The 27,095-nt window shown below is 33.2% G+C and overlaps 1 protein-coding gene across 8 annotated transcripts in view; it reads right to left on the bottom strand.

Annotated features, from left to right (window-relative positions):
- Positions 1-27,095, bottom strand: part of SYCP2 (synaptonemal complex protein 2) — a 47,173-nt gene that overhangs the window by 7,025 nt on the left and 13,053 nt on the right. For 3 of the 8 annotated variants that reach the window (XM_055301185.1, XM_055301222.1, XM_055301207.1), the window contains exons 2-16: positions 24,374-24,435; positions 22,882-23,025; positions 21,974-22,102; positions 20,832-20,936; positions 20,498-20,522; positions 18,278-18,363; positions 17,553-17,638; positions 17,249-17,283; positions 16,275-16,417; positions 16,145-16,197; positions 14,831-14,876; positions 14,203-14,298; positions 9,156-9,216; positions 1,561-1,709; positions 197-271 (exon numbers count right to left, since the gene is read on the bottom strand). In XM_055301185.1, the coding sequence (XP_055157160.1) occupies positions 197-271; positions 1,561-1,709; positions 9,156-9,216; positions 14,203-14,298; positions 14,831-14,876; positions 16,145-16,197; positions 16,275-16,417; positions 17,249-17,283; positions 17,553-17,638; positions 18,278-18,363; positions 20,498-20,522; positions 20,832-20,936; positions 21,974-22,102; positions 22,882-23,025; positions 24,374-24,397 (1,257 nt within the window). In that variant the 5' untranslated portion in view covers positions 24,398-24,435. Of the gene's footprint in view, positions 1-196; positions 272-1,560; positions 1,710-4,230; positions 4,306-9,155; positions 9,217-14,202; positions 14,299-14,830; positions 14,877-16,144; positions 16,198-16,274; positions 16,418-17,248; positions 17,284-17,552; positions 17,639-18,277; positions 18,364-20,497; positions 20,523-20,831; positions 20,937-21,973; positions 22,103-22,881; positions 23,026-24,373; positions 24,436-24,712; positions 24,761-27,095 lie in introns of those variants that run through there. The other 5 variants (XM_055301192.1, XM_055301199.1, XM_055301215.1 and 2 more) reach the window with 5 other exon arrangements.

The raw sequence follows: 27,095 nt of genomic DNA, 5'->3' as shown, positions 1-27,095 counted from the left end.
CTAATTTTTAAACTTATCAAAAGGGTATTTGTAACTATCTTTTGTACTAAAATAAATGATCATTAATAACATGTTTTAAAAAATCACATATCTTAATAGGGCACTATATGTTGAGACTATTTTTTAAATATTCACCTTTCAAGTATTTAAGGTTCAATTTAGCTCAGTGATAAAAATCCAGAAGTCTGACACATACCTGTGATCCACTTGCATCAAAAAGTATATGTACAGATGTTTTGGCAACTGAGATACCTTGTTTTCTGGTAAATTCCTAAAATCAAATTAATTCAAAGTGATGTCATTTTCTCCCAGTTCTTTCCAAGTTAATGCAATTATTTACTGTTTCCTTTCAAAACTGCCAAATTATTTCAAATCATTATTTTGTATATATAAATACCCTTCTCCACAAACACAGTCTCTATTTTTCTTTACCATAAATCTACCATGAACTGAATGTGTCCCTCTCAAATGCATATACTGAAACCTAACCCCCAAAGAGATGATACTAGGAGGTGGGACCTTTGGGAGGCATTGGGTCATCAGGTCATCAGGGCAGGACCCTTGTGAGTGAGATCAGTGCCTTTATAAAATGAAGGCTCCCTCATGTCTTCTACCATGTGAAGATAGAGTGAAAAGACAGCCACTGTGAACCAGGAAGAGGGCCCTCACCAGAAAATAAGCCTGCTGGTACCCTGCTCTTGGACTTCTAGCCTCCAGAACTATGGGAAATAAGTGGAAATAATAAATGGAAACCAAGGAAGGAAGGAAGGAAGGAAGGAAGGAAGGAAGGAAGGAAGGAAGGAAGGAAGGAAGGAAGGAAGGAAGGAAGGAGAAGGAGGGAGGAAGGGAGGGAAAGAAGGCAGGCAGGCATAAAGGAAGGAAGGGAAGGAAAGGAAGGAAAGAAGAAAGGAAGGGAAGGAAGGAAGGTAGGTCATTTAAGCCACCCAGTCTACAGTATTTTTGTTACAGCAGCCTGAACAAAGACTTGCACTATCCAAACTTGTCAACAGAATAGCTCCCTGAAACATAACATGAATCATCACCTTACTGATTCATGATGTCTTCCCTGGTCTTAGAAAGCATCTTCTCTAAATTTTGCCTCCAAGGCCATTTCAAGACCCATCTGCATAGACTTTCCTTCAAATTTGACTTTTAATGAGCATGCTCTCTTCTCAACTTCTTTACTTCATTTTTGCTATGCCCCTCATTCCCTTCTTCTGAGGTAGATTCTGTAATTCTCATAATGTTTATTAATTTAAAAACATGGCCTTATCTCAATTCACTTTTTAAACTAGCAGGAATTCATTATATGTTCCGAATACTTCAGCTTTTTTTGTCATCTGAGATTCTAACGGGTGTCTCAAGGTTATTGCTAACAATCTGATGGTTATTCCACAATACAAATTTAAAGAACTAAAAATCAACATGTCATTTTAAGAATTCTAGGGGAAAAAGTCAATGAAACTTATAGTCCCAAGTAACTTAAACTTTCCATAATTATGGAAAAATATTAAAAATAATTTTATGAAAATAAATATTAAAAAGAATTTAAACACTTACCCTATATTTACTTGCACCAAAAATTTTTCGTGCCACATTAGTGATTTCTAATGATGCATCAAAATACAAAAGCAATTCTTTCCCTTCTCTTTTACTAATTTTTATGATGTTTTTCAGAATTATGGTCAGTAGCTTCTTCGATTCTCTCACTATACACAAACAAATCATATCAATTAGTTTATATTCATTTCTACTATGCCACTCTATAGGTATAAGAAAATCATGTAGCATATCAATTAAATTGAAATGAAATAACATTAGCTTTTAGGATTTAACAATCAATTCCAGTACCAACTAGTTATGTAAACAAATCAATTCAATTCACTTTTCACAGTCTTAGTTCCTGATCTATAAATTATAAGCTGATACAGTAACTACTGAGTTAAAGCCCTAAATACACTAGACACTAACAGGTTCTTAATAAATATTCCTAAAACACATCCAAGAAAACTATTTGCTTAATTTAAAACAGGCAAACAAAGAAAATAACTCTAGTTCCAAAAATAACTATATTTGGGATCCCTGGGTGGCGCAGAGGTTTGGCGCCTGCCTTTGGCCCAGGGCGCGATCCTGGAGACCCGGGATCAAATCCCACGTTGGGCTCCTGGTGCATGGAGCCTGCTTCTCCCTCTGCCTGTGTCTCTGCCTCTCTCTCTCTCTGTGTGACTATCATAAATAAATAAAAATTTTAAAAAAACGATATTTCTAGGCATAAGCATATATGCCAACATTTCTATTAAACCCAGCTATTACAAGCTGACAGAAAACAACTGTCAAAAACCTTGAGTGCCAAGAAACTGTGAAGAATCAGTACAATTCCTCCATGAATTAAATGATCCACTGAAAATACTGTGCATGTCAGTTTAAAAGAGGTATTCACCTCCCTTCTTTCAAAATTCACCAAAGAATCACATGACATCCAATTACTGTGCCTATATTATGGACTAAAGGCCACTATGGCCCTGTCCTACTTCTGATGGTGCTCCTGTTGACTGCCAAGTTGCCACACCTGCCACCAATGTATATTTTTGGGTGAGAGGAAAACATCCTGATGGAGATGGAGCATACCAACTAGAAAAATTTGTTTCTACATCAGGGAAAGCTTTGCTGGCTACTTTATGACCTAACCTATAGGACAAATGTCCCTATTAGCTATAAAATTCTGATTTCTATGAGGTTTACTCAAGCAGATTATGTGTTATTTGTTTTTGCAACTATATGGTATGAAGAACTTCCACAGTAATATCCTTTGATGGTAATAAGAATTATTAATAGCTTGAAGATAGTGGTGACAGTTTCTAACTCAAAAGAGTGCTGGTGGCTTTATTTTGGGGAAAAAAAAAGTTGTATATTTCAACATTAACAGTTTTCAGGCTTTAGAGATGAAAGTCTGGGTGACTTTGAAGACAATAATATTTTGAATTCTGATGATGAATATTAGAAAATATATAATTCTTATGGATATTTTTGCTGATTATTATATCACTCTAATTTCTTCCTACAGCTTACTATGAACTTACAATAAATACATTATTTGCTACACAGCTCACATAAACATGGTATTAGAATTACTTCAAATATTGCTGAATGCTTTGTACCATTTATACAAAGTATTCTCCACATATATTGTGACTACATAAGAATTTATTGATATTTGTTATATTTTATTATGGGCTTTGTTGAAATTTCTGGTATTTCCTTTAACTGCCTGTTCTATATCATGGCTTGCTTTTAATCAGCAATATTACTGAGGTACTAGAAAAAGTTATTTTGTTGCCTGCTAAAAAAGCCAAGTGTTTTGGGGTGCCTGGGTGGCTCAGTTGAGCATCCAACTCTTGGTTTTGGTTCAGGTCATGATCTCGGGGTTGTGAGATTGAGCCCTGTGATGGCTTCTGCACGCAGTGCAGAGTCTGCTTGTGACTTTCTCTTCCTCTCCCCCTTCCCATTTCTGTGTGCTTGCATGAACACATTCTCTTTAAATAAAATAAAAAAAAAATCTATTTATAGATAAACATATTTTATGAGATTCTAGTACACTATATGAATATAATAATGTTTTCTCCTGTGAAGGCACTTAGAACATTTTAAGATTGTCCATGGAGCCTTTATTTTATAAATTCTTACATATTCTATAAAAAAGAGTCTAACTGCCTGCACTCCCTCATGCTGCTGCTTCCCTATTCCCCCAGTCTGCAACTACTGAAATTCTTTTTCACTAGAAATATTCATTGATTTTTTATATTCCCCAAATAAAAAATAGTGAAAGGGAATAAAGGGGAAAGGAGAAAAAATAAGTGGGAAATAATCAGAAAGGAAGACAGAACATGAAAGACTCCTAACTCTGGGAAACGAACTAGGGGTGGTGGAAGGGGAGGTTGGGGGGTGGTGACTGGGTGACGGGCACTGAGGTATGCACTTGACAGGATGAGCACTGGGTGTTATTCTATATGTTGACAAATTGAACACCAGTAAAAAATAAATTTATTTTAAAAAAAGAAATATTCATTGATTTTCAGGTTCCACTTTTTTTAGTATCATGAGTGCCATTTGTGTAAAAATTCAGATATTGCCTGTTCCATATATAGATTACCACTTTACTACAAGGGATATTAAAGGATACACATGAACATCCAGGTGAAGAGATACACAGTGTAAGGTCTGGAAGGGTCTGGAGCACAGGAGCTCCAGTTTAGGGTGCACTACCCTCCTGGCATGAAGATTCATTCTTATTCACCAACCAGGAATCTTAAAAAAAAAAACCCCTTTTAATCTATACATAAAGAACTTAATTTTTTATAAAACGGTCCTCATAAAATTAGGATGAGATATATATTTGAAAATAAATCTTAAAAATCAACTTCAGGTTATGCTATTAAAACAATGAAAATAACTTTTTCCCGCCAATTACAAGCAATTACATTTGGCAAGATGCAAAAGACAGAGCTTTGTTAGGAAGTGGAGGCAGTGAGTAGTGTGAAAATAAAGGGAGAAAAGAAATTTTAAAAATGTTAAGAGAACGTGGAAAATGATTAGTTGAGGGAGAGGAAACAAGCAAGAATGGCTCCTGTACTGGTAGACCTGGAAGATTATCATACTGTTTTTCAAAATAGGAGATAAAGGAGGACTATCTAGAGCTTACTTGAGAAATTAGGAAAATAGATTCAAAAATGAAAGTGCAGGCAACAGCATCAAATGTGAGGGAAGGGTCAGTATAAGGACTCAAAGTTTGCATACTGATATGAATAATAAAGTTAACTATTACTCTGATATCTAAAATTTCAGTGGAGTGGGATGGAAAACAGAACACAGTAAGAACAGAACTGTAAAGCAGAAGAAAAAAATGATTTAGTAAAAATTATCTCTCAAAATTGGCTATGAATGGAAAAAAATGAGCTGAATAGAGGAAGATGAAGATCCAAGTAGGCTTTTTGTTTTAAAATGCAATAGCACAGGTACCATAAACATATACGAGGTTTTAAAAAAAGATGGAAAAGTTAAAAAATGAGGGGCTCCTGGCAGGCTCGGTCAGTGGATCTTGATCTAGGAATTGTGGGTTCCAGCCCCACACTGGGTGTAGAGATTAAAGAAAATAAAATCTTTAAAAAAAAAAACACACATGGGAGAAAACACCATGCTAAATGAAAAAAAGACAGTCACAAAAGATATACACTGTATGGTTCCACTTAAAATAGTCAAATTCTCAGAAGAAAAATGTAGAATTGTGGTTACCAGGGGCTGAGTGGGTGGAGAAAAAAAGTTGTTTAATGGGTCTAGAGTTACAATTTGGCAAGATGACAAAGATTCTGGAGATCTGTTTCACAGTAATGTGAATACACTTAACTCTACTGAACTTATACACTTAAAATTAGTTAAGGTAACAAATTTTATGTTGTATTTATTTTTCTTGACCAAAATTTTAAAAATTGGAGAAACTCAGTGAAGAGGTACATGTAAAATTTCTGTACTATTTTGGCAAGTTTTCTGTAATCTAAAACTATTCTAAAATTTAAAAATTAACTTAAAAAAGACCCAAGTCAAACTTCCAGAGATGAAAAATATAATAGCAGAGGTAAACATTATACAGAATAGGATCAGAGGCAGATTAGAAACTGCTAAAGAAAATATTAATGATCATGAAATACAACAAAGGTATTCAAATACAAAAAGGGGGGGGCGGGGAATCTGGGTTGGATGGAATAGAGAAACCACAGAATCAGTGAGCTGTGGGAAAACTTCAGGTAGCTTAGTGTCTGTATAATCAGTCCCCAGAGGAGAGGAGAAGAACAAACCAGCAGAAAAAATATTTGAAGAATACTGGATGAAAACTTTAAATTTGATGAAAACTATGAACCCACAGAACAAATAAGCTCAATGAACCTCAAGAACAAACAACATGAAGAAAATCACACTAAAACAGTGTGATGAAATTATTTGAAACTAGTGATGAAGACAAAAATCTTAAAAGCAGCCAGATTTTAAAAAGATTTTAAATAAAATGGAACAAACTAGAGAATGACAGTAGATTTCTCATCAGAAACAACACAAGACAGGAAGACAGGAGACAGTAGAATAACATCTTTAAAGTAAACTAAACTAAAACAACAGGCAATCTAAAATTTGACATATATCAAAAGTACTTTTCAAAAATGAAAACAAAAGATTTTTCTGATCTATAAAAACTAAAAGAACTCATCACCAGCGTATTGTGCTACAGGACATATTAGAGAAGTCTCTTAAAAGGAAAACAGGAGCTGGTAGAAATCTGAATCCACACAAAGGAAAACCAAACACTGGACATGCTAAATGTGTAGGTAAATACAAAATACATTTTAATCCATTTTTAAAATCTCTTTAGAAGCTAATTGGCTGCATAAAGCCAAAATCATTACACCATATTGCAAGGTTTCTGACACAAGAAAAAGCAAAACAACAACAAACAAACAAAAACCTTTTTCATACCTATTGACAGCAATGGCACAAAAGCCAGGAAAGCAAAAGTGGTAATACACTGTTATAGGGATCCCGTGTTACATCTAAAAGGGTATAATATTCCTTGAATATACACACTATTAAAGATGAATAAAATAAACCCCAAATCAACCAGTGTTTTTTAATTAAAGAAGGTATAAGGCCAACAAATGAGATATAATAAAATTACTGAAAAAAACAATTAATACAAAAAAAAAAAAAAAGAGAAAACCACACACGGCAGATGAAATGGCAGGTAGAAAAAACAAGAGCTAAATGGTAAATTTAAAGCATATCACTGATCACATCAAATGCCATAATTAAAAGGCAGACATTGTCAAGTTATATTTGAAAAATAAGACCTCTAGTGTATGATGTCTACAAATAATCTACTTGAAATATATTGACAAAAATAAGTTAAAAATAAAGGAAAGAAAGATATGCCATGCCATAACTAATCAACAGAAAGCCTGAGACGATATCTTAATATGAATGCACATTACATAGCAAACAATTTTACCATAGGAAGAGGATCATTTCATAATGACAAAGAGGTCAATTTAACATGAAAAGATTCTACTACATCTTTATACAACTAACAACAGAAAGTGAAAATACCTGAAGCAAAAAATGATATAAATCAAAGAATAGGAAAAAGTCAGCTGTATGTGACTTCAATACCTCCTTCTCAGAAACTGATAGAACAAGTAGGCAATAGTGAGGCTACAGAAAACTGGAGTTACACTCTCAACCCAACCCTTCACCCAACAACAGAAGACCCATTCCTTTCAAGTGCATACAGAACTCTGACCAAGACAAACCATACGCAGGGTCATAAAGTAAGTATCAATATATTTATTCATTTTTTAAAAGGTTTTATCTATCTGATAGAGAGCAAGCAAGAGAGCACAAGCAAGGAGAGCAGCAGGTAGAAAGAGGAGGAGAAGCAGACTCCCAGCTGAGCAGGGAGCCCAACACAGGACTTGATCCCAGGACCTTGAGATCATGACCTTAACCGAAAGCAGATGCTTGACTGAGCCACCCAGACACCCCAAGTGGCAATATATTTAAAAGGATTCTTAAATCATACTAAAGTACACTCTCTAACAACAATGAAATTGTTAGAAATCAATAACAAAGTTATCTCTAAAATCCCAAATATAGGGGCACCTGGGTGGCTCAGTGGTTTGAGTGTCTGCCTTTGGCTCTGGTTGTGATCCCAGGATCCTGGAATCGAGTTGCACATTAGGCTCCCCACCAGGAGCCTGCTTCTCCCTCTGCCTGTGTCTCTGCCTCTGTGTCTCTCATAAATAAATACATAAAATCTTTAAAAATAAAATAAAATCCCAAATATATAGAATCTACATAAAAAATTTCTAAATAAACCTATGGATCAAGAAAGAAATCAAAAGAGAAACTTCAAAAGGATCAGATTAATGAAAATAGAAACACAACATATTGTAATTTTTGAGATGCTGCTAAGGAAGTACTTAGGAGGAGAATTTAAAGCTGTAAATTGCTCCATTAGAAGAATAAACAGTCTTTGATCAATGACCTCAGTTTCTACCCTGAGACATCAGAAACAGAAAAGCAAATTAAATCAAGCAGAAAAAAAAGAAACAATAAACATAAGAGTAGAGATCAACTAAATTGAAAATAGAAAACAATAGAGAAAAATTAATGAAACCAAAGGCTGGTTCTTTGACAATACCAGTAAACTGATATTCCTCTCATCAGACTGATTAGGAAAAATATATATATATAAGTATGAAACATCAGGAATGACAGAAAGGCCATCACAGCAGTCTACCATAAAGTTTTTATAGACAAACAAAAGAACAACTTTGTGACTTGGTAGTAGGCAAGAATTACTTAGGGCACACAAAGCAATAAGCACAAATGAAAAAACTGATCAGGGGACTTCAAATTTAAAGGCTTCTGCTCATTAAAGACATGACTAAGAAAATAAATAAGCAAGATGCAGATGGGGAGAAAATACACACAGAACATCTATCTAAGGTTTGATACCAACAATATGTAAGAATTCAAACTTAAAAAAAAAGTCCAGTAAAAAAGGACAAAATGTTTAAATGGATACTTCACAAAGGAATACATATGAATGGCCACCAAGCAAATGCAAAAGTGCATCACATATCCAGTTAACAGGAATATGCAATTAGAGACTATCATGAGATACCACTACATCCCCATTGAAATGACTCAAATAAAGCTTGATATCTGAATGTGTAGTGGTATCAGTCCGCCAAGTTGGAGGACTCTGCCAGCAGTGTTATACAGTTCCAGGTATAGACGTGCAGGAATGAGATGTGTGGATCTAATCAAACTAATAGAATAAAAGGGCAAGAGCCCTGAACATACTGACAAGAAACTGACTGATCACATAGGTTTTTAGATTAGATAAAGAAAGTACAGGAAGGAGTTGGGAAATTGACGGTGGGGGAAATGTGGATTCAGGGAATTCTGATGATACTGAACTATCAAATTTATGAATATGAATATATGAAAATGTTGACTTTTTTCATTAGTCTATTTTTTCCCCAGAGCATACAACTGCTACTCCACGTGATAAGAATCCAGAGGAGAATGAGAGAAAACAAGTTTAGTACCTTCAATGCTGTATATCTGTACTTTATCCTCAGGCACAGTCACTGCTTCCCAATGATGGTCCTTAAATTTAAAAACAGGTTGGACTATAAATAAATCATTTACTCCTGCTTTAAATCATCTTTAAACATCATTTTTTAAATTATACAAATAAAGTTATTTAAGTATCACTAAGTAACCAGCTGATAGAACACATTTCTTGCTCCATCAATCGATTATGCAATATATGACACATGCCACATTTAATCTGTTCATGTTTAAAAGGAAGAAACACTGATATAATTTCATAGTATAATGGTCTAATTTCCTGTTTTTGACCAAAAAAATGAATTACTACCATTAATATATACTAGAGGATATCCTTTTTATTTTTTATTATTTTTTATAAATTTATTTTTTTTATTGGTGTTCAATTTGCCAATATATAGAATAACACCCAGTGCTCATCCCGTCAACTGCCCACCTCAGTGCCCGTCACCCAGTTACCCCCACCCCCCGCCCACCTCCCCTTAATGGTCTCATTTGGGGAATATAAAAAATAGTGACAGGGAATAAAGGGGAGAGGATATCCCTTTTTAAAAACGTTGCCAAATCCTGTCACGTATGCTTCTGAAATAGTGTGGTATCATATGCATTCCTCAATTCCACTGATTAACTGTCTTTACATTCAAACACTGAATGCATATGAAAAATCACTGAAAATATTTTCCCCTTCTCCTTTCCACATGTTTTCATTGAAAATCTGTGTAACTGGATAAAATAATACTGAATTCACAAAAAAAAAAAGCTACAAGAAAAATTAGATATCATTCCTAAAAGATGAGATCCTAAAACCTTTTACTAATCTTGTCAGGAAAACAGATCTGCTTCTTTGGTTATTTAAGGACAATTCATTCTATAGGAATTCATCTGAATCCCCAATCCCTTTTCTAACTCTACTTCTTTGTCTGAATTGAAACCAGTCCATATGCTGAGGGCAGCACTACCATTATGGTGTCTCCGGTCAGGTTAATTCTCCCATATCTCAAAGCCTCAGGGTCCAGAGAAAAGGCCTGCTATCCTCTTCCCTGCCCCAAAGGTTTTAGCAGCTTCATATTTTCTAGGTATAAAAACACTCGCTCCTTTGGGCACATGCAACCTGGCTGTTATCATGTACTAACTTCAAAGCGATGCTTCCTGGTTTACTGCCTTCCTTTTAAAAACATTTTTATATTATGGAAATTTTCATATTATTTATTTTTTATTTTTTAACTTAATTAACATATAGTATATTACTAGTTTTGGAGGTAGAGTTCAGTGATTTTTATAAAAATACCCAGTGCTCACTACAGTTACAAACCCTCCTTCATGTCCATAACCCAGTTTCCCCATCTCCCCCCCCCACATCCCTTCCAGCGACCCTCAGTTTGTTTCCTATGATTAAGGGTCTCTTATGGTTTAACCTCTCTGATTTTGTCATTTTATTTTCCCTCCCTTCCCCTATGATCCTCTGTTTTGATTCTTAAATTTCACATGAGTGAGATCACATGATATTTGTCTTTATTTCACTCAGCATAATACCCTCTAGTTCCATCCACATGGTTGCAAATGGCAAGATTTCATTTTTTGATGGCTGAGTAGTATTCCATTGTATATATAGACCACATCTTCTTAATCCTTTTATCTGTCAATGGACATCTGGGCTCTTTCCATAGTTTGGCCCTTGTGGACATTGCTGCTTTAAACACTGGGTGTAGGTACCCCTTCTGATCACTACCTTTCTATCTTTGGGGTAAATACTCAGTAGTGCAATTGCTGGGCAGGGTAGCTCCATTTTTAACTTTCTCAGGAACTTCCATACTGTTTTCCAGAGTGGCTGCATCAGCTTGCATTTCCACTAACAGTGTAAGAGGATTCCCCTTTCTCCAAATCCTCATCAACATTTGTGGTTTCCTAACTTGTTAATTTTACCCATTGTGACTGATATGAGATAGTACCTCATTGTGGTTTTGATTTGTAGAGTTCCCTGATGCCGAGTGATGTTGAGCATTTTTTGTGTCTATTAGCCATTTGTATGTCTTCTTTGGGAAATGTCTGTTCATTTCTTCTGCCCATTTCTTGACTGGGTTATTTGTTCTTTGGACATTGAGTTTGATAAGTTCTTTATAGATTTTGGATATCAGCCCTTTATCTGATAAGACATTTGCAAATATCTTCTCCCATTCTGTAGGTTGTCTTTTGCTATGTTTCCTTTGCTTTGCAAAAGCTTTTTATCTTGATGAAGTCCTAATAGTTCATTCTTGCCTTCATTTCCCTTGCCTTTGGAGACTAGTAGGAAGTTGCTGCGGCTGAGGTCAAAGAGGTTGCTGCCTGTGTTCTCATCTAGGGTTTTGATTGATTACTGTCTCACATTTAGGTATTTCATCCATTTTGAGTCTATTTTTGTGTCTGGTGTAAGGAAATGATCCAGTTTCGTTCTTCTGCATGTAGCTGTCCAATTTTCCCAACACCATTTATTAAAGAGACTGTCCTTTTTCCAGTAGATATTCTCTCCTGCTTTGTCAAAGATTAGCTGGCCATAGAGTCGAGAGTCTGTTTCTGGGGTCTCTATTCTGTTCCACTGATCTCTGCATCTGTTTTTGTGTCAGTACTATACTGTCTTGGTGAGGACAACTTTGTAACAGAGCTTGAAGTCTGGAATTATGATGCCACCAGCTTTGGTTTTCTCTTTCAACATTCCTTTGGCGAACCAAGAGTCTTTTGTGATTTCCATACAAATTTTAGCATTATTTGTTCCAGAAGTGTTGATGGTATTTTGATAGGGATTGCATTGAACGTAGAGACTGCTCTGGATAGCAAGACATTTTAACAATATTTGTTCTTCCAAACCATGAGCATGGAACATTTTTTCCATTTCTTTGTGTCTTCCTGAATTTCTTTCACGAGTGTTCTACAGTTTTCAGAGTACAGATCCTTTACCTCTTTGGTTAGGTTTATTCCTAGGTATCTCATGTTTTTTTTTTTTTGTGCAATTGTAAATGGGACTGATTCCTTAATTTCTCTTTCTTCTGTCTCATTGTACAGGAATGCAACTGATTTCTATGCATTGATTTTATATCCTGCCAGTCTGTTGAATTCCTGTATGAGTTCTAACAATTTTGAGGTAGAGTCTTTCGGGTTTTCCACATAGAGTACACATCATCTGTGAAGAAAGGTTGACTTCCTTGCTGATTCAGATGCATTTTATTTTTTGTTGTTGTTGCCTGACTGCTGAGGCTAGGACTTCCTGTACTATGTTGAACAACAGTGGACATCCTTGTCGTATTCCTGACCTTAGGGGAAAAGCTGAGAGCTTTGAGGATATTCACTGTGGGCTTTTTGTAAATGGCTTTTATGATATTGAGGTATGTTCCCGCTATTCCTACACTGTGGAGAGGTTTAATCAAGAAGGATGCTGTACTTTGTCAAATGCTTTTTCTGCATCTATTGAGAGGATCATATGGCTGGGAGGCAACTTTAAACGTCAGATTGGGTTATCAATTCTTTATCTCTATAAAGAAGCAGTATTTGTACTGAAATCTAAATGAGAAGAAACTATGATGCAAAGATTTGGAAGTTTCTAGGCAGAAGAATCAACAAGTAGAAAGATATGAAATGGGCATGATCTTTGTTAAAGAAATAGAATTAAGGTGTCTGGAACATAGTAAGCATAGAGAATGGTCTGAGATATGAGAAAAATAGCCAGGGACCAGATCATAAAGACCCTCATACACAATGCTAAAGAGACAAAAGAAGGATCTTAAGCAATACATGGAGAATGGCTTTTAGAAAAGTCAAGAGAATACAGGAGAATGTACTATAGAAATCCAGGAAAGAGAGGATTCTAAATCTATATTTTGGAGGAATCTCCTGCATTTCTAGGTCAGTTTCTGGCACATGGTAGGCATTTAACACTTATAATTGCATTTTATACTATCCCTACCATATATCATACTGTAATTGCTTATTTTCTCATTGAAATCATCCATTAGACCAAACTCAGTGAAGGCAGGGACTACATCAATCCTATTCTATCTTCTTCTCCTGAAATCAAAGACCATTCTGAAAGAAAACCCAGTTAAAAATATTCCTACAAACCCTGCTGGAAAAATACACCAGTAAAAACTGTCATTGGCCCTGAGAAACAGTGCTAATACTTAGAACTAAATTTTAATAAAGCATTCTACAAAGGTGTTCTAAAATAAAAAGAAATAATGGTATATGGAAATCCTCAGGGGCATTTGCTTAATGTCTATCATAGTTTACCTGGAACAAAAGTCAGGATTTTACAAGAGACAGACTAAGAAGTCTAGATTCTCATTAAAATATCAGTAACCACAATTAGATTAAAAAATGCAGATCAACTCTTAGTTGGATTTTAACAAAGTAACTATTTACTCCAGGCCAGAAGTATGCCCATGGACCAAATATTAAGTGGTAGCTATTTGGAAACAATGGCTCAAGAATTCTCAGATTAAACTAAGGCAGTAGAAAATATACCATCTGGTTGGAAGGTTTAAATATGGCTACAACATAGCACATAAAGAACTAAATCACTTCCAAATAGTACCATAAGAATTAATACCTCAGAATTTCGAAATGGAAAATTTTATGAATGGATAAAGACTACTCATCATTCTCTGTTAAAATATTTTTAAGGAGTACCTCTGCATTTGATTAACTGGTATCTCTTCTAGATTCCAGTTCACATGTTCATATGAATGTTAAATGTTAGATCACTAACCTATAATTTATTTATGAAAAATCTTAGATTTAAAAACTAGTATTAAAATCCAGCTTTAAAAAATAAATAATGAAATCTAGCATTAATTTTTCTGTTCCAATAAAACATTAGATATAATCTTCATTTCTAATTAACTGAATGGGTTACCATGCTAATCAAAAGTATAGAGTTAATATTGAAATCTAGTAAAATAGCTAGAAAAATAAATATACAAAAAATCCATGTTCTTAGATTAAAACATTGTATACATACACATATACAAACATAAAATGGTAGATGGAACTTACATCATTATCTCCGGCAATGTAGAATGACAGAGTCTGGCTCCCAAGATTAAAATCTATCCAAAATTCCTCAAGTTTTTCATCTGAAGGTATTTGTAACTAATAAAACAAACATAAAAAACTACTATATACTATGATTTTAAAAGTGACAACAGAAAATTATGACTATGTTATACTCATGGTTGTTTGTTTTTTTAAAAAGAAAAAAAGACAGCAAGAGGTGAACAAAGAGAAAGATCAAATAGAGCATTTAAACCAATTTAGAAACAATGAAAAGAAATGCTGCTTCATTATCTTACACAGAAATTAGCTAGCTCTAAGAAATCACAAAGATTCCAAGTGGAAAGTGCAAATAAAATGTTAGTTTGATTAATGAATGGTAAATCAATAATATGTTTGACTTAAAGAAAAAAAGAAAATTTGAAGTACAACCTTCATATTTCAGTTATCCTTAGCTACAAATATATCACTTCATAAAATGTCTCTTAGACACAGAATACTAAACCTATATTTGTGATCAAATTATGACTATTTTTATTTTTAATGTTCTTGTCAACTTGTAACTTGTAATTCACTTGACCTTGTATCAAAATTCATCCAATAACTAAAACATGTTAAATCTAAAACTTACCTCATATTTATCAAGAAATGCTGATAAACAAGGAAACGTAAAGACCCTAAAATAAAAAGTAGTCTGTGTTAGAGAAAAATTTAATAAGACTTCACAGTGTAATCTTGACTAACCATTGAAATCATGTCTAAGATCAAAAGGAAATCATGCTGTGATCTTAATGATTTAAATAAATTCATATCTCCTTTATTACTTTTTAAAGTAAGAGTTTAATGGAAATTTGTTTCTATAGAAAAAGTATATTATTTTGGTGTCACTACTACTCAACCTCCCATTCTGACTACAATAACTGTACAACTTTACTTTTTATGCTATTTACTAGGAGTAAAAATTCCTAATTCAGTTTATTGTATTGACATAGTGGAATAAGTGGTGGAAGCTCCTATAGGATTTACATAGGAAAAGAAGAGAAGTGAATAATACAGCTAATAAAAATGATCTAATTTGCCAAACACTTTCTTGGTCAGATACCATTATAAGCACTTGATATATAATCATCTCACTTAGTTTCTACAATAAATATATAGGTAGGTGCTGTATTTTTATTTTACAGCTAAGGAAACTAAGGCAAGTAAGTCTAATAATTTGCCCAACATCAGAATAGGAAGAGGGAAACCTATGATTCAAATCCAAAAAACACGAGTCCCTGCATTCAACCCTTACCTTGTCTTCTATTTCCTTAGTAAATAAAGTAAATGTGAACTCATTCATCCAATAAAGCTGTCCTGAGCATCTATAACACAGTGTCAGGCACTGAACTGCAAATACTGCTCTTCTATTACTATCAAAAGTGATAATTACCTTTCATTCATGCCCATTCCTGAGATTAAATAACCTCAGAAAGAGGTCAGCCTTACAGTGAATTATATATATATATATATATATATATATATATATATATATATATATAAAAGAAAACTTGTTTGCTATATATTTTTCTACCAGTATGTGGATAAAGAAGGTAGCTCAAGTAATATATGTATCAAAATTTTATTATTCCTTAAAGATGAAATTTATGATAATGTATAGGCAATTCTAAAATATAATAAACCAAATTTAGACAGTTATTAATATTAAATAAAAATGCATGTTTCCTCTAAAAACTATGAAGTAAAAAATAAGACCAGTGCAATTCTTTCAGCCTACCATTGCAGTAATTTCTTACATGGTGTTATAATAAGGTATTATTTTAAATGCCCCTGTGCATTTTTATATCCCAAGAGACCAAATAAATTTTAAAGGTTCAACACTGTGTGCTCCCTCTTGAGCTCTAGTTCTTTATCAGTAAATGGCTGAATATTGTATTAAGTTTACCTTCTCTTGTCTCCAAGCATGCCATTTACAAGGTTGAGAAATACCCTGCAATCCTAATTAAAAAAAAGAGAGACTTTTAAAAAGTATAGTAATAAAAAACTTGTTAATTTGTTATTTTTATTCTACTTACTGTTTCAAATTCAGAGTCTTTAATTCCTTTAAATGCATTAGCAATAAAATCCATTGAAAACCAGTGACATGCCAGTTCCTGTCTTTGTTTTTCTGTAGTCATTCTACATAGTGCTTCTACGATACCTACTTGTAAGTCGTAATCTTAAAAAAAAAAATTAATGTATTACTGGAAATTATGAAAAATAAGTTTATAAGTCATTGTTTATAAGGAATGAGAACAAGAGAAAGAAGAAAAATATTAGTTTTTTTCACTCATCTTTTGCCATTTTGTTCAAATGGATTAGACAGATCTCATCAGCACAGAATGAATATGGACAAATAACAAGTTTACCAACAGAAGAAAGGAGTAAAAATTAAAAAAAAAGAATTATTTGAAAGTAACTTCTATGTAATCAAAGACTCTGACATTCCATTATTAGAGTTGTGAACTACAAAATAACTCAGATGATAGTCTATAAATCACAGGCCTTTTACTTTTGTATTCTGCTTATCTTTATTCCAAAGTACTTTAATCAGTGGTTTGTTCTATATGTATATCACTACATAAAACTTTTCTTATATGAAATTTAGAAAAGATTATTTGAGTTCTTTTAATAAACACATTGTTTAAAAACAAATTTCTAAGTCCCCAAAATATTAAACCTACAATTTCATAAAACACTATTTGAGGAATTTCTTAGGAAAAGTAATTCAAATATGTTAGAAAATTAAGTTTTTATTCATAAATATACCATTAGGCACAAGTTATATTTGACAACTCCTTTCATCATGCTTAATTATTTTTGTCCCACAGTTATAGATCACTTAATTACCTATTAGTAATTAAAAACTGCTTGCTTGTACATAGTTTATAATTCCCTCACATAATCTCACTACATTACAATGTTAATATTATTTTTACTAAAGAGATTATATTCTGTTGATAAATTTGGAATAATTTAAAATATGAATATTTTGAAAAAATATACTTACCTCCAGCATCTAAAATCCTTTCTCCCATACTACTCCTGTAAATCAAAATAATAGATTACATACCAAACTAGTACTAATTAAATAGAAAACCCAGGTATTTAGGGGGAAAACTTCACTAAAATTAACAATTGGCTGGTATCACAGATTTTTGCAAAAAATATAGTTATAAATTATATTAGAAATCTACAACAGTTTATCAGTTTTAATCATTAATGCAACTCATGGTTATTTTACAGCCTTATAAAATATCCTCTAAATTCTTGACCTGAACCACTAATTAAAGGAACATAGTACAAATTATTACATGAGAATTAACATTTCTTGGTTAGAGAGTATTTTCCTGGCATCTTGAGGCATTTTGTCAAGCATAGCATTCATTTTTTTTAGAGTCTAGAAAAGAAAAAAAAAAGATAATCCATTAACTTTATATATTCAGTAAAACAAAATATTTAGAGGAATACTCTATGTACACAAACTTAGAAGCCTATTTTTTTTTCTTAAGCACAACAATTTTATGCAGTGAATAAAGAAGGGTGGAGGAAAGAATATAAAGTATAAAATAGTGAACACAAAAAAACATGAAATAAAGGATATAAAAATAAAATATACTATAATTCCAATTATACTCTTTGCAATAAGACATATGTTTATTATTACTCCAAGAACTAAAGAACCAAAAACTATAACCTGATTAACATTTGTTCTATGGTTATATACATGCACATACATCCATATACAAATACAGGTTATGTTTACCATTTAAATACTGAGGACTCCTAATATCTGGATGGTATAGTTTATTTTCATATGGGCTATATGCATACATAAACACAGATGGCTATGGCTTTTCAATAAATATTTGGGTAATATATTTATTCATCACATCAGGCAATGAAGACAGCAGAAATATACTACATAGTTAATTTAGTACCAAGAGAAAATAATTATTCAATTTGATGAATTGCTACTAAATTTGCTTCATTCTCTCATTTTTAGTTTTTTTTTAAAAAATCTAACAAATGACTTTACCTCCTGCTGAATACAAATATTCACTCTTGAGTCAGTAACTAGGACACAGATTCGAGGCACGAAACTTTCCACTACTTGCCTTCTACCTGAAAGAAAGTGTTATATAATTAATAAATGTGTATTTTAAATGGCAATCTTTTCTCATATGAGTTAATGAAAGAATGCACTAGTTCACAAAAGGCCCACGACTGTTTTGGGCAGCAGAAAACATGGAATGCAGTTCTTGTTCTTTCACTAACTAGCTATGTTGGCTTTGAAAAAATGCCGTTCAACAGATCTGACTCATCTTAACTCTGGCAAAGGTGTAACTTCAGAATAAGCTTCTCCTTTCAGGCACCTAAGGCAGTAAGACTTTTTTTCGGATGAAATATAGTTCAAAATGGAAATTTCTATCGTGACATTCTTATGAAAACTGGCCTCATTAATTTAGTCATATATCGAAAGTTCCATAGCAGATGTAAACACTCAATAGATCTTTGTAAGATCTAAATACCTTGAGCTTTTTCTAAAAGTTAACCCTCTTCTCAAAGGACAAGGCTTTATCAATACTAAATATATTCAGAAAAATTTGCTGCATGTTATTTCATAATGCAAATTTAAAAAATAATTTTAAATAATGGTAATACCATAAAAAAATATACAACTTTCCAAAGTGACTAGACTGAAGGTAAAAAAAAGAAAAAAGAAAAAAATTACTCAATTAGGTAAAAAGATATAATGATTTACTTAAGAAAAAAAAACACTTGGATTATTTCATATTTACTGACACTTCAGGACTGTTTTCTTCCCTAAAATCTTAAGAATTTAGACTAGATGATATGTCAATTGGAAAGCAATCAATGAAAAGGTAGCATTAACTACTACTGAGGTGAACAGCAATTGAACTTTTAAAACTTTTTGGCTCTGAAGACTAATTTTTCCTTTATTTATAAACAATTCACCAGCCTCAATGACTTCTTCAACCAACAGAGATAAAATAATTTGGACTGCCTGCTTGGCACAAAACAGTGGCCATTCATTCACAAGTGAGAATGAGTTGTTATGTGCTCTACATATGGAAAATTCTGTCCCATATGTAGAGATCAAAAGTTGGCAAATTATGACCCACAAACCAAATCCACCCCACCGCCCGTGTTGTATGGCTGTATTATTCAACAGCAAGTACTCTGTGGAAATAATTTAATCCCTGAACCAGCACTATCAAAGTGAATTTCATTATACTCTCATGAACTTAGCCAATATCAGGTACCACTGGATGACTTCAGTAATTAGCATGCACTGCAGAGTTGTTGTTTCTTAATGAACTCAACCCAAAATTACAGAGCAAAATCATGCTTCTATGACAAACTCACACTTGCTAAAGTCATTTCAATGAAACGAAGGTTATCTGAATCACAAATAATGCTAACTGTTCTATACATTTCCCAGGCTGTCAAAAATTAAAACAAGGACAGACATCTCCATTCCCACACAAAGGTAGAGGAGTACATTTTTTGTAAGCTCCAATCACAGGTCCAGCAGCATTTCTGGACACTGATGAAGTACACAGGAAATTCCCATATTTCAAAATCCGTTTAAATGTTCAGCTGAGGTTCCACCTAACCTTCAGTTGAAAGTGACTCATCTGGAATGCAATGATATTCTAAAAGGCAAGTATTAAGTATCTGATAAAATTCTATAAATGCTTTCCAAGTGATGAACATGCCCAATTAAAAATCGTGCTCATGAATTGGTATGAGTATTTGGCATTATCTGCATGAAAAGACATTTTCTAATGCAATTTACATAAAATATCATTAAGATAAGCATAAAAATGAACATTTGCAATCAATTCTGATAAGAGCAAACACTAACTCTGAGCCTTAATTAAGTGAAATGTCATCCCGTCAAAATAGTGCTATTCTCATTAGTTGACGTATATTACAAAAACACTGTACTCCATTATTGTAGTATCTTGAATTGTATCAATAAGATATCTGTGGAAATGTGTTTTCTTTCTTGTTATATAAGTACCTATATACTATCCTCAGTTTTTTTGCTTGGCTCTAATATAAAGTTTAAAATATTTACTATCTGGCCCTTTATAGTAAAAGGTGGTTGACCCCTAAATTAAATAGTTAGATGCCTAATATTAGGAGAATACTCTGAGGATTGCAAAATTATACTAAAACTCTAACAGCAAATTATTATTATTTATTAGAAATAAAATGCTTATTATACCTTCATCACTGATGTCAAGTATGACCTGAAAAAAATGAATATTTAATTTATAAAGTATCTTGTATTATAAAAACATTATATTGTATTGATACAGTAGCAAATATTAAAATAATATTAAAGTAACAGATCATATTTGAACTCACCATGTAATAACTTAACTTTTATTAACTATTTAATTATATGAATCAGGTTAAGTGCTTTATACAATCTGAATAGACTAATCCAATCAAGTCACTAACCAATCTGTTAGTGACTTTTAGGCTCGAGACACAAGAACACAAAATATTTAAATAAACATATGCTTGTAAGATTGGTTAATCAACGTGATTTTTACCATCAAAAGATCAAATAAGTCTTCTATCACATTTATAATGGCCTCATCTTTTGAATTTCCTCGACGGAGAATAATATCCTTGGATTTCTCAAACCATGCAACCATGTAAAAAAAGAAACATATATATTAGTTACTTTGAATTCAATTTTAATAACTTTAGAATGTACTTATCTCACATAAACAGTAAATTTAGGAATAAAGAAACATCAAAAATTAAAATATCAGTCCCCAAATTTATTTCTCAACTGTTTGAACCATTTATTAGAAAACATCAAAAATTAAAATATCAGTATTATATGAAAATAAGTTTATGTTTTTAAACTTCTCTGTTGTTTCTATTTTTGGAAACTCTCTATATTTTCCCATTGTTTAGATGGAAATGGATGAACTAATCCTAATTCTAGGCAGGAAATTTTTTTTTTAAGATTTTATTTATTTATTCATGAGAGACACAGAGAGAGAGGGAGAGACACAGCCAGAGGGAGAAGCAGGCTCCATGCAGGGAGCCTGACATGGAACTCGATCCCAAGTCTCAAGATCAGGCCCTGGGCTGAAGGCGGCACTAAACCGCTGAGCCACCTGGGCTACCTTAGGCAGTAGATCTTTATTTCCCCCTTCAAATTCCTAGTCCAGGCACATTCATTAATAGATGAAAATATATTACCATCCTAAGTTAGATTATTCTGGCATTACTACTATTTGAAAAGTTTTGGTATTATTATACTTTAATTAATTCAGATATTTGAGCATGTACTACATCCCAGATACTGCTCTCAGCACTAGGTATACAGAGATGAACAAAACAAATAAAAATCAATATCCCACATTCTAGCATGGGAAATAGATAGTAAGCAACATCAAAAGAAAAAGGAAGTGAGACAGTAAACAGAGAAGAGAAAATAAAGCAAGTAAAGGCTTCAGGGATCCTTATGGCCTTAAATTCATATGATGATTAAGGAGCCTATGTATAGAGTGTCTTTTTGATCTTTATCTTTGTAACATACAGCTCAAGTTACAAAAATACTTATCTAAAGTTTTATGTAAAGTCCCCAAATTTATTTCTCAACTGTTTGAACCATTTATTAGAAAACACACCTTGAATCTTTTTTCCCTCATATAAATATTACAAATCCCATACTTATCTTTTGGATCAGTCCTTGTTTTATCATAGTTAAAAGTCCAGCTTGCCCCAATATAGTGATATTTTTTCCACATCTTCCAAAAGAAACCAAAATGGTTGAAACTATTTGGATATCCTTTTTATTAAGCTCCTAAAACAAAAAAGATACACTTAAACATGTTAATACAAAATAGTGTAGTACTGGTACTGTGCTAGAAGCTATAATCCTCACAAATCCTGAAAGCTGCTATTATCATCTCCATATTGCAAAGTACAGAAGTGTGGTTGAGAGAAGCAAGGACTAAAGCCACCCAGCCTGTGAATGACAAACCTAATACGAATAGGCAGATTTGTATAAATTCAAGAACCTTTGGACTACAGTTCAATGAGTCAGTTACCTTCCATTCTAAAAAGTTCTATGTGTTTAACTAATGGAAATAAGAAATTTTTACTCAATCTTTTAGATTCATAACTGTCAGATACTGGGGGAGACTGTCAATCACTTTTTCTCCTGTATAAAAATGCCTTACATATGATAAATATCAAGTTCAGGGTTTTAGATCATTTTTGTTTGTTTAATTTTTGAAAGCTTCAGTCACTGTCCCCATAGCATGAAGAATATGCTGATAGGTTTTTGTTTTGTTTTTTTTTTAAGAGTTGTTCGAACTTCAAACAGGTGAACTATTTTTCCTCAGTTTAGGTAACAGTTAATAACGGTAATGTTATGGAAACATAGCCTTTTGTATATTTTATTTAGAAAACAGTAGTTTATTATTGGGACTCCTCAGATTTTTTTAAAAAATGAGCACTTATTTATATAATATTATAATCAAGTTTACCATTTCTTCCAACTTTAACACTAGTATTTTTTCCTAGAAAGGGAACTATTCAATAATTTTAACAATCATTCAACAAAAAGCAGTTATTTACCCTGCATATAAGGCCATCCAATTTGTGTAAAAACTGCTTGCTGCATTTAATCTTCACATCTTCACAAATATCAACTTGTAAAAGTGTTTTCAAAGGTTTGAAATCATTTTTTCTTAAAGCATCATCAATGCATTTTTCCAACTGCTAGAGAAATACAGTTAATGGCACAGAGATGGAATCAAAACCAAAATGAGTCACTGTATGCAGTCTAGTAATTAAAGAATTGTTTTTGCATGAAAATTCTCAGAAGAGCTTATATCAATTTACTTATTTAAAAAAAAAGCTGTCAACTATTAAATTCGGAGTAACACAGAGATCAAGCTTTTTTGGTAACAGCAAGATTCTACGAAAAATATATATATACATACATATAGTCTACTAATTTTCCACTTCGTATCTTTTATTGTAAGTCATCATCACATCAAGCTCCAAAAAAACTTATTAATGAAAGACGTAAAATAAACTTTATAAACTTTATAGTAACTAATACTAACACCATGGATAAATCCCTAACACACCTATCAATTTCTTTTTAAGATTTTATTTATTTATTCATGATAGACACAGAGAGAGAGAGAGAGAGAGAGAGAGGGGCGGGGGGGGGTGGGGGCAGAGACACAGGCAGAGGGAGAAGCAGGCTCCATGCAGGGAGCCCAACACCCGGGGGCCAAAGGCAGGCACCAAACAACTGAGCCACCCACCTATCGATTTCTTAATGAGATTTAAATAGTTTTTTAAAAATGCATAAAGACAGATAAAATCACTTTTGGAAATCATATCAATATAATTTAAGAATTACATATACAATTTATTATGTTATACATTTATAGCCTTTATAAAATACACCATTCTTACCAGTGAAGTATAACATCACTAATAAGGAATTTTTATACTATAATCCGATCACCAGATTTGGTGGTAAATTGCATACACATTAAATAGATATATTAAAACTTTTTATATTTAAATGTTTTTATCAAAATGCAATCTTAAATTTAAAACCCTGACATAAAGGGATCCCTGGGTGGTGCAGCGGTTTGGCGCCTGCCTTTGGCCTAGGGCGCGATCCTGGAGACCCAGGATTGAATCCCACATCGGGCTCCCGGTGCATGGAGCCTGCTTCTCCCTCTGCCTGTGTCTCTGCCTCTCTCTCTCTCTCTGTGACTATCATAAATAAAAAATAAAAAAAAAACAAAAAAAACCCTGACATAAAAATATCCAAGCATAAATTACACATAAATCACTGCATAATTTTTTAATGTAAAAGGTATATGTAAATAATCAGCATCTTTCATACTTCATAAATAACAGATTGTGAAAACAATCTATTAAAAAATGAAAAAATAATGTTTTAACTTATTCTACTCTTGACCATTTCATAAAAATAAGTAAGCTTCATCTTTCCTAAAAATATAGCACTTAACACTCATAAATAAACAGAAGTGATTTTAGGAATTAAAATACTTCCTTTCTTTGGTCTAGGACTACATACCTGGAGAACTGGTCTTATAGGCATTTTGATTTAATATTACAACAGTAAGACAAAAGAAGCACCTGTAAAACAAAACATGCTTTTAGTATCTTACAATCTATTCTACGTTTACAGTTCAAAATCTCAATACACATAAATAAGCACTGGTGCTTAAACCAAAGGCAATAAATAATTCCAAGTTCCTCATTGTTAATGAAATTACACATGTGAATCTGGTCAAGGAAGTTTCTGGAGGAAGGCCTGAAGATCATTTATTCAAGACTTCTCTTTTTATAGATTAAATAAATGTTGAAGGTCTTGCCAAAAGGTCACAATACTAGTTAGTGAAAAAATACAAACCTGGACCTCTCTCATTAGGTATAGGAATTCCTGCTGTATTTGTTCCAACTTTGGGGAAAGAAAAATAATCTTGAATTAGTGTATAAATGAAATTCAGGCTAGTGACATAATATTTAGGAAGGGGAGAATATGCAAATATATTGCCAAAGACCAGGCTATATGAGAATAGGAGGAAAAGAAACTCTAAGCACATTGTCCCTTCCAAAAGGAATGGAAAAAAGGAATCAACAGGATTGATTAGCACCACCTGCCATTTTTTTTTAAAGATCTTATTTATTTATATGAGGGAGCAAAAAAAGAAAGAGTGAGAATGAGCAGGAGGAAGGGCAGAGGAACAGGGAAAAGCAGAATCTCCACTGAGCAGGGACATGCTGGCTTGATGCCAGGACCCTGAGATGAGGACCTGAGGCAAAGGCAGATGTTTAACCAACTGAGCCACCCAGGCACCCCAGCATCACCCACCATCTTGACAAAAAGCATCTAACATTTTCAAATGTGATTTGGTCATTAACTCTATAAAGGAAAAGAAATATCATCTTTTCTAGACAATGTAACTGGGATAATTTAAAAATAATCTATATGATGAAGAGCTTTATAATAGAAACACTGGAAACCCAACATAGAACGGCAATTAATTAATCCAAGATGAATATATAACTAAGTTTTAATGAGAACAAGTAGTGTTAGTCACAGTCTACTTCCTTGCAGATGTACTAGTAGAGAAATTTAAGGGCCAATAAGGGCATATATATCAGGCAGACAAAAGGCATGAGTAAAAAAAATCTCTTGTATTTTCAGATTAACTCTAGGGAGAAAAATATCTGATTCCCCAGAGAAACATTTGTCTAAGGAACCAAGTCTATGTGCTCGCTTTGGCAGCGCATATACTAAAATTGGAACCAAGTCTAAAGGTGTTTTTACAGCATTGTCTTGAGTGGAAAAAGTACCCAGATAGGAGTTGGGAATGGGAGGGAAGGTGAAAAATGAATAAAATGTGATATATGATAATCAAATTTATAAACATAACAGATGAACCATAATTTTAGATATTCACAGTCAATTTTAAGTTAAATTAAAAATATGTTGCCAAACGATACAAACTATGTAATGGCATTTATGTTAAAAATTGTCTTATTTATGATTATATATCTAGGTATAAGTATATACATATTTGCACGTGTGTGTGTGGTTGGGGGGAGAGAATGAGAGGGACATTATTGGAGAGTTTATCAGCTCACTGGGGAGGAAGAGTAGTGAGTTGCACAGAACTGTAACTTGTTATTTGTGAAAGGCAAGCTTTATTTTTAATTTATGCTTACATGCCTTTTTAAAAGTACAGTAAATTCTTGCCAAAATACAGGTAAGTGGGATACAAAACATGAGATCAGTAAAATGTAGACTGGACTACTGTTGAGGGGAAATGAAAATGACCAAAGCCAGCCTCCATAGTTAAGCAGCTGGAAAACCCAGCTGCTCCATCCAAACTTATTCAGGGCCTACATGTGATTATGCCCCATCTGGTTGTGCTTGCCTGCTCTGGCCTATATACTAGAGGGGCAATTCTAGGTCCATGCTAGTTGGGAATTCCAATATACCGATAATGATTCCAAGATTTCTAAATAGCTGGTAGTCGTTTTGTCCTTTTGCCTGACTCAGAAAACTCTGACCCAGAAAATGCAGGGACCCACTCTTTGGTTCCCCAATTCCAATGAAGGGGTTAACTTATTTTCTACTTGCTTCACTCTTCTTAATTTTTTTAAATTCTTCCCAAGCAATCACAGAAGATAGAAATTTAGGTTGCTTCTGTTTGAGAATGTCCTATCACACACTGTTATAAGATTTTAATATACACACACGCGTGACACAGAATTGCCTCATGGATAGAAAATAGGAGAGGGGGGAAAGGATATGAAAAGTATTATCTCAAATACAGGGGTAAGAAATAAGTACCGGAGGTCAACAACCAAAAGGGTGATTAGTGAGAAACAACACAGGCTAGAACCTCAAGTATCCACTACTGGCACTATTATCATAAGCCTGAAAATTAAGGGAGTAGCTGTCTGCAGGAGGGACTATTCCCTGGATGATAAGATACAGAATATTACAAAGGAATGAAATGATAAAATGTATACAAAGAGAAGTTGGGATATGAAGGAGAGATGCAGACATTCCAATATCTACCCAATAACAATTCCAAAAATTACAAAAAAAAAAAAAGAATTGTGGGGTAGCAGTTGAATAATAGTCAAGCCAAGACCTTTCCCAAAATAAATGGAGACATCACAAATTTAAAGAGTCCACTGAATCCCAAAGAAGACAAATTTTAAAAAGTACATCTACAAACACTTTGAGGTTATTTCTTTATAATAAAGAGAAAACCTTA

Source organism: Nyctereutes procyonoides, unplaced genomic scaffold, assembly GCF_905146905.1.
Source record: "Nyctereutes procyonoides isolate TBG_1078 unplaced genomic scaffold, NYPRO_anot_genome, whole genome shotgun sequence".
Taxonomy (NCBI): Eukaryota; Metazoa; Chordata; class Mammalia; order Carnivora; family Canidae; genus Nyctereutes; species Nyctereutes procyonoides.
This window is presented reverse-complemented; position numbering and strand designations above follow the sequence as displayed.